This window comes from Ranitomeya variabilis, chromosome 5 (genome assembly GCF_051348905.1).
Source record: "Ranitomeya variabilis isolate aRanVar5 chromosome 5, aRanVar5.hap1, whole genome shotgun sequence".
Taxonomy (NCBI): domain Eukaryota; kingdom Metazoa; phylum Chordata; class Amphibia; order Anura; family Dendrobatidae; genus Ranitomeya; species Ranitomeya variabilis.
In genome coordinates, this window is record NC_135236.1 from 175728349 (window position 1) to 175743772 (window position 15424).

Consider the following 15424-nt stretch of genomic DNA (forward strand, 5'->3'; position numbering starts at 1 on the left):
TAAAGTAGTTCTGTAAACGCTAAAATGTAGTTCTGTGAAGCTAAAATGACTCAAAAGTAATTTGAAAGGCGGATGACTGAAGTCCATAATGGAGATTATTGCTGCCTAATGTGGTCTAATAAGTCAGGGGCCTCCATCTCAGACTGTCAAAAACGTAAGACAAAATAGTACAGCATGCTGCGTTATTTCTTCCAATAAATTAAAGATACTATGTTGCAAACCTGATGGACCAATTATAGTCAATACGATATGTCAGGAGCTGTTCATGTCTGTCAAGTAAAGGGTCTCTACTACCTTTATATTCAGCTTTCTGTTCCTAAGACAGAACAGAAATATGAGAGCATTTTTCCGCTGATGGAGCTGATCACGTTTTATTCCACTTTTTTCCAGCGGTATGATGAAAAAGCATAGTATACCACTTTTTTTACGACATTCACTGAAAGGGTTAACTATTGTGACACATTTATAGAGGGGTCGTTCCAGAAGCGGCAATACCAAATATGTGTACTTTTTTGTTTGTTTGTTTTTGTTTTTTTAAATATATATATATATATATATATATATATATATATATATATATATATATATATATATATATATATATATATATATATAAAAGTGTATTTCTTGGTGTAATATTTTGTAAAATGTTTTTACAATTTTTTTTTCCGTTTTTACTTAGTCTCTCTATGGGACTTTAATTTTTTTCACATTGATAGCAGGTAGCACCAGCACTGCAGTGCATTATACCTGTACAAAAGCTTCTTAGGCCATGTTTTCAGCATGGTCTAATAAGCTTTCTGTGGTTTGGTGACCTGTGGGTCATCATGACGACCCTGGGTCACCATGGCAATGATCGGGCCCACGTGATGCCGATCTGAAGGCCGAGGGAGCCGCTCCCTCCTAAATGTTATGATCGCTCTCAATGCTGGCACCGTCCCTGACTGTCACAGCAGGAGCTCGGCCACTAGCAGCGCCGAGCTACTACTGTGATTGGGAGGGAGGTGCTGATATTTCAGCACCTCCTGCGCGATCATGCTGTGATTGGTCAGTCAGATTAACTGAGAGATCTCAGCCTCTGAGTGCGGAAACAGATGATATGGGTCCCCACACCTCATCCTGTTTTTACACGCCGTGAGCTTTTAAAATCATGACAGGCATAAGATGTCATGATGCGGGAACTGATAACCGCTCATTACGTGCTACGTCTGTCATTAGTCGTAAAGGGGTGTAACAATGCTACTCACTTGGTAGCAAACTGAGGTATCACAGGATCTGTTTCTATTTAAAGTCTGGCTGGTTTATTTCAGTCAGCCCTTGTCAGGCATAAAATAAAAACAAAACGCAACAAGTCCATACAATAGTGCTGGTTAGTCTGCCTGGCTTAGAACCCTGCTTCTTAGTCCTTTAGCAAAGGCACTCAGTCCAGGAGATCTACACACCTCCATATACAGTCATGTGTGAGACAAACAGCTCTCAATTTACAAAGTGAACCACACCCAGGGGTGGAGATATGATGAGCAGCCCCCTCGCCCAACTCATCAGCTGCTCACAATCAATCTGTCATGGCCGATTAACCCCTTTTAGTCCTACATGTACTAAAGCATTACTCCAAGTTTATCTCCCAACCAATAGGTGTCCGACAGCCACCTTACAGGCGTTAATTATTTCTTGTACGGTGACAGACTCCATTTTATCAATAACACTGTATTCTGGCCTTAGACATTTATGACATATCCACAGCATTACTATATTATAGATGCGCGTCCTACCTTGGAGACTCACAACTATCTTCAGGACAGGATTTCCCTGACCGTACAAGGCAGACCATACGATCCGGGCTGAGAATGAATGTGGAGGCATGTGTATGTGTGCATGTATATGTGCATGTGTGTGTAAGGAGCGCCTGCATAAAACATAAGCTTGATCCCAACCCAACATAAAGAATCTCAATGGATGGGACACACTTCATAGAAAAAGAACAAGCTATGTTTTGTGAATAATATTCACGTTTATAAATCCACTCAGAGTAAATCTTCACAAGTAAATGTGGGCAGATTCACCGATCTCTTTGAGAGTGTTTAGCCTCAGGGTCTTTACCAAAGGTGCACGTGGGATTACTGTGTTACTTTTAATTTTATGGTTATATATATATTTTTTATTTGACAGCTTGACTTAGTATTCTGCCAAGATATGAAGGTTTAATGTGCATGGAAGAGCAAATGACAGCACTAGACAATTCATCATTGCCTCATAGAGGTGAGGTGAGGCAATCTCTTCTGATTATACGTTCCTCAACATTGAAATTGCAACACCAAGATGGAAAAGACAAGTAATTCTGGAAATCACAGGATGGACAAACATGTTAATGACATGCAAATGATTATTCAGTATCAAGTATGAGCGCCATGTGCAGAAATTATACTGTGCCTAATAATTTGGAACAGTGCATTTTGAGTTTTTATTCATTTTGGAGATTATACTGTTATCATTGGGAGGTTTCTTCAATAAAATTCGATGTATACTCTAATGGGTGATGACTTTTATTAGACTGACTGTCATTTGCACCGACCATTTAGGAAAATACGAGAAAAATGGTGAAGATGAAGGGGAAGATGGTGGCCACACCATGAGTTTATCTCCTTTTATGCCCATAGCAGTCAATGACTCAGAGGTATTCTTTGCAGCATGAGATGGTGCATTGTCATGCATGAAGATGATTTTGCTCCTGAAGGCACATTTCTGCTTTTTATTCTGCTTGAATTTAACCACTCTCCATCCCATTATCTGAGGTGTTTGGTAACAATTAGGTATACTACATCTCTGGCTACCCATATTGGTGTTATCATAATGTGCTGAATCATGCTAAAATGGTATATAAGACAGCGCTGCAAAAAATGTGTCTGTCTTATAGTTTTAGTTGCCTTGCTCAAGAAGGAATGCTTGATATGGATTTCCAGACATCCACCAATGTATGAGCGGCACTAACTGAGACCGATCCACACGGTTTGACACTCACCATAGTGTGGTATACGATCCGCAATCTAGGTATGGGACATAAGAAGCTATAGATCCGGAGAGGCACACTTGTTCCGCCCATGGAAACGCTTGCGTTCCATTGTAGCGGTGAGTTGCATTTCATGAAGCCGGAAGTGCACTCCCTGAATACCGGAAGTACGTTTCACAGCCGGCAGGCGCGTCACACGCCGGGGGCAGAGCCTCTCCTGACGCGCTGCTCGGCTCAATCTTTAAATACCACAGAATAGGGAAGACCTGTAAAGCGGCAGATGCAGGTACCATACTCCCCGGATGATTCCGTTAGGATGAAACGCGTCAGGAGACGCCATCCAGAGGCTTTGATTTCATCTTACCCTGTCTGAGAGATCCCATACCAAGCAGAGTCTCTCCAACTTGTGGTGAGATCTGTCCACACTAGTGGACCCATTAATATCATGTTGCGCTATATGTGTCTGCGCTTGAAGAAATGACCCATTGTATAACGGACATAGTGATCGCACAATAAATAACCATAGGGGATGCTCACAATTATTTATGAGGTAGCATGGTCCCATTTTTCTAATGGATTTATATTGGCGGTTTCAGCTATGATTTATGAGCCTCTTTTGATATGCTGCTAGATTGTTTGACAGTAACTAAATATATTGGCATTTAATTAGGAAGCAATTTGGGATAACTAAACTACATGGGCCTTGAGGCAAATATACTAAACATGGGTGCCGATTGACAGAATCCCTCAGCCTAACTTTAAAGGTAAAACAGCACATAGACTAACAACATATGTGCCTAGTAGGGAATTGTCTAGACATACATGCAACATTATATACCTATTGATTGTGTTCATAAAATAAAATAGGCCAGGTATACCATAGTATTATATCCTGTGTACAACTATGATCAAGAAGTTGGCACAATCTTTGCTCAGCCTCCTAACAAGTTGAGTTCTATCCAGGCTCACTTGACCTCAAGGTCACATACTTAGTGACTGTTTAGTATTGTCATTTTATTAATTGTTTGTGTCATTGTTCTTGTCCTCCCCATTCTGCGTTGGTATTAGGGAACTTTATTGCACAGGGGTTTCTTTCCCCCCCTCCCCTTTATATATAATATTTTTGTCAGTCAGTTTTATCAGACCTAATAAAGGTTAAGTTTTACTTATCCAATTGCTATTTACACATGGCATAATGTATGGTAGCCAGACCCCTCCAGTCTTCATTCCAGGTACATTACTATCTTGATGTTACATTGATTTGGTGAAGGAAGTAGTGGTACGGCCATTTCCCAGGAAATGTTTTTCAACACGACAACACCAGGCTGCACGTTGCGAATGCTACTGTGAGCAGAATGTGTGGCCTCAATGCCTCGGTGACGCACACGGTTGGTAAGCACAGCCCTACTCACTGCGTGCACCGCTCTGCTCCCCCCATTGTCAGACCATTTTGATGAGCTGCTTTGTGCAAACACTTCCAGAACAGCAACATCTTACTATTGCTAGAGAGTCTCCATCCAGCTATAGTCAGGCACAGCCAGACTCTGCAGGAACTTAAAACTACTGTGTCCTGCAAAGTTTTGCTTTCTTTGCCTATTCCTTGCCAGCAGTGGGTATATGAGGCAGCTTCTCCCTCCACACCTTGCCAGAGCTTAGGTTCTAATTGCAGTCCAACACTAGTTCCCTGTCAAGGTGCTTTATAGTTTTGGGTCTCCTGTTGCTGACCCAGTTTGTTTACACCCCTTTTGACTGATTTCTCTGCTCCTGACCTCGGATTCGTGTTATGAAATTCTGAGGCTCGCCCTGACCTAACACTTTCTAACCATGTCTCTGTCTTGACCCTTTGTGGTTCGTTTTGTGCATATGACCCACAGGTCAGCTGTTGCAGGTCTGGGGACTGGCCTAGAGTAGCACCTGGTGACTACCTTAATGGCCCAAGTCTATTCTCATTATCGGAGGCTATAATGAAGATCAGGTAGTCCCTTAATTTCACCCCCCCAGGGTAAGCACGGCCAGTTGCTCAGTGGGTTCACACCTACCATTGTCACACTTTTCTAGCTTATAGACCCATGCAAGGGAGTGATTGAGCCCCCTCTATAAATGTATATGACAGATACCCTCACAAGAGCTCTACATGACATAGTCCCTTTAATACAGCATCAATAGATAGAAGTCATCAAAAGTGATGCTCTATAAGCTAAGATGTCACCTAATACATTTTACATGATTGTCTCATGAACCAACTGGCAACATAGCAATCTGGTGGTGAAGTCACTAGAGGATCAAAATCATTGAATGTAAAATTTTGTGTGACGAATAACTCATTTTACTGTTTTTCCTGTCAAATAATATTTTTGAATGATTTTAATTCAGATATATATTTATTTTTTATGCTCTGATGCTTCTGCCTGACTTAACATTTCATTTGACAGCAAATTAAATGTCAAGATATAAGAATTTGAAAAAAGAGGAAAAGAGCTTCAAGCTTTTTATACCACATGACAGCACTGCCCTATTTTCCATTTCACAGGACTCAGGTTAGTTTCTCGGGAATTTCGAGTCCCTGAACATAAGTGATAAGTAGGTGTCATTTGTGTAACGATTATATTAAACTTAAATCAACTGCTGTAAGTAATACCAATTAAAGGGGTAGCCCAGTCAAAACATTACAAAAAATTGGTGAATGGGCTCACAACGTTTGCAAATCTTGTGCTAAAAATCTCATGTGTTTTTTCATATAGTTCATAAGCCAGTATGCTATTCACATTTCACATATTTCACATTTCCTTAGTTTTTAGCACAGACAAATGTGGCCATTGATCTATTTTTGTATTTGACTTTTTTTGGCTGCAAATTATATTTATATATATATATTGTTCGGTCAGTTGATCTATTTTATTATATACTATTTTCTGACTTGAACGTCCCGCCCTTCTCCAGGTTTTAATTACATCTCAACACAGTTGGTTCTGAGCCTCCTATAAAAGTAGGCTTTATCCTGTTATTAGCCATAAGTAAGTGTTTACATTAGGCATTCAGCTCAGATACCATAGGTAAGTGTTCACACCAGGCAGTCAGTGTAGTTACCCATTCGATCTGAGATTACCTTGACGTTTTGGTGAATGGGCTCACAACGTTTGCAAATCTTGTGCTAAAAATCTCATGTGTTTTTTTCATATAGTTCATAAGCCAGTATGCTATTCACATTTCACATATTTCACATTTCCTTAGTTTTTAGCACAGACAAATGTGGCCATTGATCTATTTTTGTATTTGACTTTTTTTGGCTGCAAATTATATTTATATATACCGTATATACTCGAGTATAAGCCGAGATTTTCAGCCCAAATTTTTGGGCTGAAAGTGCCCCTCTCGGCTTATACTCGAGTCATGATCGGTGGTGGGGTCGGCGGGTGAGGACTGTCATATACTTACCTAGTCCCGGCGATCCTGGCGCTCCCCCTGCCTGTCACACTGTCTTCGGTGCCGCAGCCTCTTCCCCTGAGCGGTCACGTGGGACCGCTCATTAGAGAAATGAATAGGCGGCTCCACCTCCCATAGGGGCGGAGCCGCCTATTCATTTCTGTAATGAAGCGGTGCCGGTGACCGCTGATAGATAAAGAGGCTGCGGCACCGAAGACAGGCAGGGGGAAGGAGCGGGACGCCGGGAGCAGGTAAGTATCGCATATTCACCTGTCCTCGTTCCACACGCCGGGCGCTGTCTCCATCTTCCCGGCGTCTCTCTCTCTCCGCTCTGACTGTTCAGGCAGAGGGCGCGATGACGCATATAGTGTGCGCGCCGCCCTCTGCCTGATCAGTCAGTGCAGAGAGACGCCGGGAAGATGGCGCCGAGGAGCTGCAAGCAAGACAGGTGAGTATGTTTTTTTTTTTTTTTTTAATTGCAGCAGCAGCAACAGCTATGGGGCAATAATGGACGGTGCAGAGCACTATATGGCACAGCTATGGGGCAATAATGGTGCAGAGCACTATATGGCACAGCTATGGGGCAATAATGTTGCAAAGCACTATATGGCACAGCTATGGGGCAATAATGGTGCAGAGCACTATATGGCACAGCTATGGGGCAATGGTGCAGAGCACTATATGGCACAGCTATGGGGCAATAATGGTGCAGAGCACTATATGGCACAGCTATGGGGCAATAATGGTGCAGAGCACTATATGGCACAGCTATGGGGCAATGGTGCAGAGCACTATATGGCACAGCTATGGGGCAATAATGGTGCAGAGCACTATATGGCACAGCTATGGGGCAATAATGGTGCAGAGCACTATATGGCACAGCTATGGGGCAATAATGGTGCAGAGCACTATATGGCACAGCTATGGGGCAACGGTGCAGAGCACTATATGGCACAGCTATGGAGCAACGGTGCAGAGCACTATATGGCACAGCTATGGGGCAATGGTGCAGAGCACTATATGGCACAGCTATGGGGCAATAATGGTGCAGAGCACTATATGGCACAGCTATGGGGCAATAATGGTGCAGAGCACTATATGGCACAGCTATGGGGCAATGGTGCAGAGCACTATATGGCACAGCTATGGGGCAATAATGGTGCAGAGCACTATATGGCACAGCTATGGGGCAATAATGGTGCAGAGCACTATATGGCACAGCTATGGGGCAACGGTGCAGAGCACTATATGTCACAGCTATGGGGCAACGGTGCAGAGCACTATATGGCACAGCTATGGGGCAATGGTGCAGAGCACTATATGGCACAGCTATGGGGCAACGGTGCAGAGCACTATATGGCACAGCTATGGGGCAATGGTGCAGAGTACTATATGGCACAGCTATGGGGCAATGGTGCAGAGCATTATATATATGGCACAGCTATGGGGCAAAGGTGCAGAGCACTATATGGCACAGCTATGGGGCAATAATGGACAGTGCAGAGCACTATATGGCACAGCTATGGGGCAATGGTGCAGAGCACTATATGGCACAGCTATGGGGCAATGGTGCAGAGCACTGTATGGCACAGCTATGGGGCAATGGTGCAGAGCACTATATGGCACAGCTATGGGGCAATAATGGTGCAGAGCACTATATGGCACAGCTATGGGGCAATGGTGCAGAGCACTATATGGCACAGCTACGGGGCAATGGTGCAGAGCACTATATGGCACAGCTATGGGGCAACGGTGCAGAGCACTATATGGCACAGCTATGGGGCAATGGTGCAGAGCACTATATGGCACAGCTATGGGGCAACGGTGCAGAGCACTATATGGCACAGCTATGGGGCAATGGTGCAGAGTACTATATGGCACAGCTATGGGGCAATGGTGCAGAGCATTATATATATGGCACAGCTATGGGGCAAAGGTGCAGAGCACTATATGGCACAGCTATGGGGCAATAATGGACAGTGCAGAGCACTATATGGCACAGCTATGGGGCAATGGTGCAGAGCACTATATGGCACAGCTATGGGGCAATGGTGCAGAGCACTGTATGGCACAGCTATGGGGCAATAATGGTGCAGAGCACTATATGGCACAGCTATGGGGCAATGGTGCAGAGCACTATATGGCACAGCTATGGGGCAATAATGGTGCAGAGCACTATATGGCACAGCTATGGGGCAATGGTGCAGAGCACTATATGGCACAGCTACGGGGCAATGGTGCAGAGCACTATATGGCACAGCTATGGGGCAATGGTGCAGAGCACTATATGGCACAGCTATGGGGCAATGGTGCAGAGCACTATATGGCACAGCTATGGGGCAATGGTGCAGAGCACTATATGGCACAGCTATGGGGCAATGGTGCAGAGCATTATATATATGGCGCAGCTATGGGGCAATAACGGTGCAGAGCACTATATGGCACAGCTATGGGGCAATGGTGCAGAGCACTATATGGCACAGCTATGGGGCAATAATGGACGGTGCAGAGCACTATATGGCACAGCTATGGGGCAATGGTGCAGAGCACTATATGGCACAGCTATGGGGCAATGGTGCAGAGCACTATATGGCACAGCTATGGGGCAACGGTGCAGAGCATTATATATATGGCACAGCTATGGGGCAATGGTGCAGAGCATTATATATATGGCACAGCTATGGGGCAACGGTGCAGAGCATTGTATATATGGCACAGCTTTATGTGGAGCATCTATGGGGCCATAATGAACGGTGCAGAGCATTATATGTGGCACAGCTTTATGTGGAGCATCTATGGGGCCATAATGAACGGTATGGAGCATCTATTTTTAATTTTGAAATTCACCGGTACCTGCTGCATTTTCCACCCTAGGCTTATACTCGAGTCAATAAGTTTTCCCAGTTTTTTGTGGCAAAATTAGGGGGGTCGGCTTATACTCGGGTCGGCTTATACTCGAGTATATACGCTTATACTCGGGTCGGCTTATACTCGAGTATATACGGTATATATTGTTCGGTCAGTTGATCTATTTTATTACAAAAAATAAGCATCAGCTTGGCATAAAAATGAGAAGTGACTTCCTGTTAGAAGAGAGATGTGAAGAGCTGTGGGAATAGGAGCCATTGTGATAGTTTTGTTGTTTGATTTTTTTTAAAGAATGTATTAGATTGGAAAACCACTTTATTTAGGCTGTTTCATCGAGACAACCCATAACAAGGCATATGGGTAGCAACTGTAAGAGCTTCAACTCTGGCAGGCTTGAGCCATCCATATAATATATGGATGACAAAGTATTTGACTAATCAACATGTAATATATCTTTCCCCTACTTTACATGTTTGGGGGGTAATGTACTAATGATGGGGGGGAAGGGAGGGAAGAGTCATTTTTAGAATTTTAGCTATTTACCAAAATATATTCAAGCAGTTATATAATCAATATGGGCTTAACGTTCGGCTCTCAGCTTTAATTTGAGGGTATCCACATCCTAATTGGAGTAAGGGTTTTAAAGGGACCAAATGTAATTGGACAATTATCTCAAAAGCTCTTTAATGGTATGCATGGACTATTCCCTCGTTAATCCATCATCAATTAAGAAGCTAAAATTTTCTGGCTCCGATTCCAGGTAAGACATTATCATTTGAATGCTGCTGCTGTGAACCCACAACATGTGGTCAAAGGAGCTCTGAATGGAAGAGAACCAGACCATCCTTATGAGTGACCAAATCAACAGTTTGGTACATTCTGTAATAAAAAAAAAGCGCACTGGTGAGCTTGGGAGACAACAGTGATGATAACAGAAATCTTTCCGCAGTGAAGAAAAACCCCTTTACAACATTCATCGAAGTGAAGAATACTCTCGAGGAAGTAGGTGTTTCAGTGTCTAAGTTTACCATAAAGAGAAGACTTCATTGGGGCAAATATAGAGGGTTCCCAAGGTTCAACCTTAAAAATAGAAAGGCCAAAATAGACATTGACAAAAAACATCTAAAGAAGCCGATGCAGTTCTGAAAAGGCATTCTTTGAACAGATGTACCTAAGATCAACCTGTACCATAGGGAAGAAGAAAGTATGGAGAAGACTTGTGACCGCTAATGATCCAAAGCACACTATATCCTCTGTAAATCAAGATGGAGGCAGTGTGATGATATGTCCATGCATGGCTTCCAATGGCACTGGGTCACTAGTGTATATTAATGAAGTGACTGAAGACACCAGCATCCGTATGAATTTCAAAGGATACAGGGCTATATTTTTTGCTCAGATTCAATCAAATACAACAATGTTGATTGGACGGTGCTTCACAGTACAGATGGACAATGACTCAAAACATATTGTAAAAGCAAGCCAGGAGTTTCATAAGGCAAAGAAGTGGAATATTCTGAAATATCTGAGTCAATCACCAGATCTCAACCCCATCCAGCAGCATGTCACATAGTTAAGACAAAACTTAAGGTAGAAAGACCAAGCAAGCAACAACTGATGGCAGCTGCAGTGAAGGCTTGGTAAAGCATCACAAAGGAGAAAACCCAGAGTTAGGTAACGTCCATGGTTTACAGACTTCAGGCAGTCATTACCTACAAATGATTCTCTACAAAGTCTTATGTGTGAAAGTTAATTTGTCCAATTACTCTTGAGCCCCCGAAATGAGGAGGCTTTGTATAAAAATGGTTGCAATTCCTAAACATTTCACAGGATATTTTTGTTGAAACCCTTTAAATAAACCTGAAAGTCTACACTTCAATTGCATCTCAGTTGTTTCATTTTAAATCCAACACAGTGGCCTGCAGAGCCCAAATCACAAAGATTCAGTCACTGTCTATATATTTCAGGATAACTGTATGATGAAGTTGGATTCATAGCTAGAGTGTGGAAAAATAGGAAGATTCAGAGAGGGAGTCAAAAGTTTGCTTTACCGACTCCACTGCCCTATTTATATCACTCTATTAAATCATTAATTAAACCACTCTTACCAATTAATAGAATCTCTAAATGGACATTAAAAATAATCTGGTCTGGTCATTTAGCAATAATGCCAGATCGGTTAAAATGAGAAATGTCTCAAAGCCACTTCAGACATTAATTTTTCTCACACACAAGAAAAGCAGACCAATTATTTTGGTCAGAGTTTGATCAGAGTGCGGTCCATGTGTCATCAGTTTTTCTCGTACGTGGATAAAAAAGAAAACAAGTTTCTCCATCTCTCCTTGAGAGGTGGTGAGTTCTCCTTCAGGAGAGATGCTGAGTTCTCCTTCAATGGAAGTCTTCAAATAGAGGCTGGACAGACATCTGTCTGAGATGGTTTAGAGAATTCTGCGCTGCATTGGACACAATGACCCTTGCGGTCCCTTCCAACTCTAACATTCTATTATTCTATGATCCTACGTAACAGTCAGTGATTTTTTTCACACAACCACAGACTTGCATTGCCAATTTTAATCCAACGCTTGGATCAAAATCTGTCAAGTCTCCATGGACCACTCGGTCTGTGAAAAATCACGGATACGTGAATGTACCCATAGATTATCAGAGATACAAGTGCTATCCGTGAAAACCATGAAGCGGATGTCGCAACGATCGGGACCCCGTGTCATGCCGCGGGGTCTTCGATCCAAAGGCAAAGGGGCTGTCAGACCTCTGCCGGCTCTCAGAATGCTGTAATCACGTTCGATCGCAGCATCTCGGGAGTTAAAGTGCCAGGAGCAGTGTGTGACCGCTCCTGGCACTTAGTGCCGGGTGTCAGCTGTCAGAATCAGCTTACACCTGGCGGCGATCGCCCGCACACTACCTGTGTGCACGGGTGGTCAAAATGATGTAATAATCCATCCTGGCCAAACAGACCCAGGGCACATGGACTGGTTATTACATCTGATGTTAGAAAGGGTTTAATAGTAATAAGCATGGGAAATCTTCGATTAACAGCTAAGGTTGTTAACGTGAACTTCAAGTTCCCTGTTGTTGTTCGACCCTTAGTCCATGCATAGTTGGGCCTGCCCAGCTCCAGTTTAAGCCATTATTGATATCCTTCATTACAGGTATTATTCCTTTTATACTATGGAGAATGCTAGATGGCTTTTAAAGAAATCACATCTAACGGTCATTTTTCTCATTACTTCACTTCTTTGCAATTTCCAGTGCATATCCTACACTGGTTGGCTCAAGTCTACCAGTTATCGCTTATATATTGGATAAGGTATAACTTCATGATCACTTAGAGTCCAACTACTGCGACCTCCACTGATTCCAAGAACCACGTAGATTATGTGTTAATGTAGTAGTGGTCAATCAAGTGCACACCCGCTCCATTAATTCTTAATGGGATCGCCAGAGAAAGCAGAGTGCTGTACTCGGCTGGTTTTCGACACTCCCGTTACAATGAATGGAGAGGATATGTGCGTAATCAACCACCGATCTATTCACATGAGCTATTCAGAGCCCTGGTCCCCAGATCGGTGAGGGGCCAAGTGGTCAGACCCATAGAGATCGGGAAGTTATCCTTAGGAGTTAACTTACTAAATTGAGACAACCTCTTTAAAGGTGCACAAACACATTAAACTAACATTGGCCAACCCACCGACATCGACGGGTTCAGTAGACAGTGTAATGTATAAGGGGGTTCCTGACAAATGATTGTCAGGGGAGATTATGATCTGGCATGTCCGATTTTGGACTACCAATCCATTTGTTCTCTAAGGCTACTTTCACACATCAGGTTTTTGCCGTCAGGAACAATCTGGCGAGTTTTGAAAAAAACGGATCCGTTTTTTTTTTTGCCAGATCCGTTTTTTTCCTCATAGAGTTGTATTAGCACCGGACTGCGCCTGATGGTCACAAGTTTCATCTGTTTTTTGCCAGATCCATCTAAAATTAGTTAGCAGCCAGAGAAAACGTTCACAGGACGGTTCCAGCGATAAACGGATGAAACTGACATTTGAAATGATGAATTCGGCCTCCGAATCCGGTTTTCCATGCATTTTCCATACAATCACAATTTCTGGAAGAGAGAGAGAGAGAGATAGAGAGACTTTTTCCCGGACTTGAAAATCCTTCCGGGCATGCTCAGAGGGGAAAAGTGGATCTGTTGCTGGATTCCTGTGTGTGACGGTCAGCGACGGATCGATTTTCCAACGTGCACAAAAAACGTTCCTATGAATGTTTTCTCTGCACGACGGACCGCTATTTTACGACGGATCCAGTGCACGACGGATGAAACGGATGGCCATCCATCACAATCCATCGCTAATGCAAGTCTATGGGAAAATGCAGGATCCTGCATTCACAAAAAACGACGGATTGTGACGGATTAAAAAAAAACGCAAGTGTGAAAGTAGCCTTAGAGGATCTGGCAGCAGCTCTCTAATAGAGGAAACTGGAGCGCTCGGCCAGCTGAGCGCTCCAGTGCACAGAAGAGTCAGGCGACATAGCTTCAGGCGGAATGATCGTCCGACAGCTATCTACAGGGGGCTTTAGGCATCCTCTGACAAAAGGAAATAATTTTCTAGTCAATAATATAAGGTACCATATTTCCTTTAGGAGGCGACCTGCTCTTCGTCTCCATACATCTTTATGGAAGAACTGACATAATAATAAAACTGCCTTATCAAAAACTTTGACCCAAAGAGGGAATCATTAGTTAGTGTGCACAAAGATGTAAAACAATTCACCCCTGAATAGAAGCGGAGGATCACCTGGCAGACATCATGGCACCTTTCTTTAACAGAGGATGTTATGTGATCTCTCTTGGCCAACTAGCTGAGAGGTTCGCTCTGTTTAACAAGTAGTGCCCACTAATTTACGGCTTCGTACATGAAAGTATTTGCATCCAACTAACTTACTGCTCACCAATAAAACACCAAAAGTCAATAATGTTGTTTCCAAGTTCAAGATGCGAAGGAAAAATAATAAGCAATTTAGTGACAGAAAGACAAAAACGAGGATTTACATCTCCTAAAAATAAAAGTCCCTGAAGTCTCTTTAGCGTCATTTTTAGATATGCTTTGCAATTTGTGTGTTATCTTGGTTTAATAAATGACAACCTGCAATAGCAGCCATCGCAATGCCCAGGGGAGTTGTCAGTCAGCTAGTAACAGAGAGCGGCGTGCATGGTCGTTCTGCATTGTAATCTAGTGACAGTCCTTCTCTTTTACCTTTCTACCTGTGTATCTATACGGCTGACAGTTCTGTACCTGTGGAAAGTACACCGACTTATGGAAGGATGCATCAGTATTCCCTATATGCACTAACACCAATTAGAATATTTGCCACATATATGCATAAAACAAAATGCCACATCAATTCAGTCAGTGCTCTCAACAGTGCGCTGGAACAACTGAATAGAAATCCACGCTTCAGCGGTGTCAGAAATCTGATCGCTCCTGACATACTCCAGGTCGCTCAGCAACAAATCAAAAATGGCCCTTTGTTAAGGTTGCTGGAGAATTACGGGTTAATCTATATTCCCGTTGACGATGTCTCAAAGCTTAACCAGTATCACACAACATTCTGACATATGGCATCAAAACACCTGAAGAAAAAAAAAACTATTTACCCAAACCCACCAGTACAAAGAGACCAATCGGCAGAATAATGCAGCCCACACGTAGGTAGAAATCTAATCTCTTCTCTTACCGGGATCATTGTGTGAATGAGGCACGACAAAGACCTGTAGAGGCTCTGATTCCCATTCTGCTGGGTCATAAGTAATGTCAAACCCTTGTTTCCACACTCCTCCGTCAACATTATCAAAAGGCAACTGTGTGTAGATATCCAGCATCTGAAACACAAGCATTGTGATAAGTGATAAGTGAAAAGTCCATTAGCAAGAACCTCAGAAAAAATACAACAGCTTCCATATAGCAAAAAAGTCCATAGCATGTCATATGTCACATGTCAGATAGACAGTTCCTTTAATTAAATGTTTATCCACCATAATTTGAACCTAAGCTGACGAGTGAAGTGGTACGTTTGTGTTTTCTCTTCACTATTCTGAGA

General features: G+C 42.9%; 1 protein-coding gene across 1 annotated transcript in view; it reads right to left on the minus strand.

Annotated features, from left to right (window-relative positions):
• MAN2A2 (mannosidase alpha class 2A member 2) overlaps positions 1 to 15424 on the minus strand; it is a 206699-nt gene that overhangs the window by 120517 nt on the left and 70758 nt on the right. The window contains exon 4 of the mRNA XM_077263559.1: positions 15062 to 15206. Coding sequence (XP_077119674.1) covers positions 15062 to 15206 — 145 coding nt within the window. The remainder of the gene's footprint in view (positions 1 to 15061; positions 15207 to 15424) is intronic.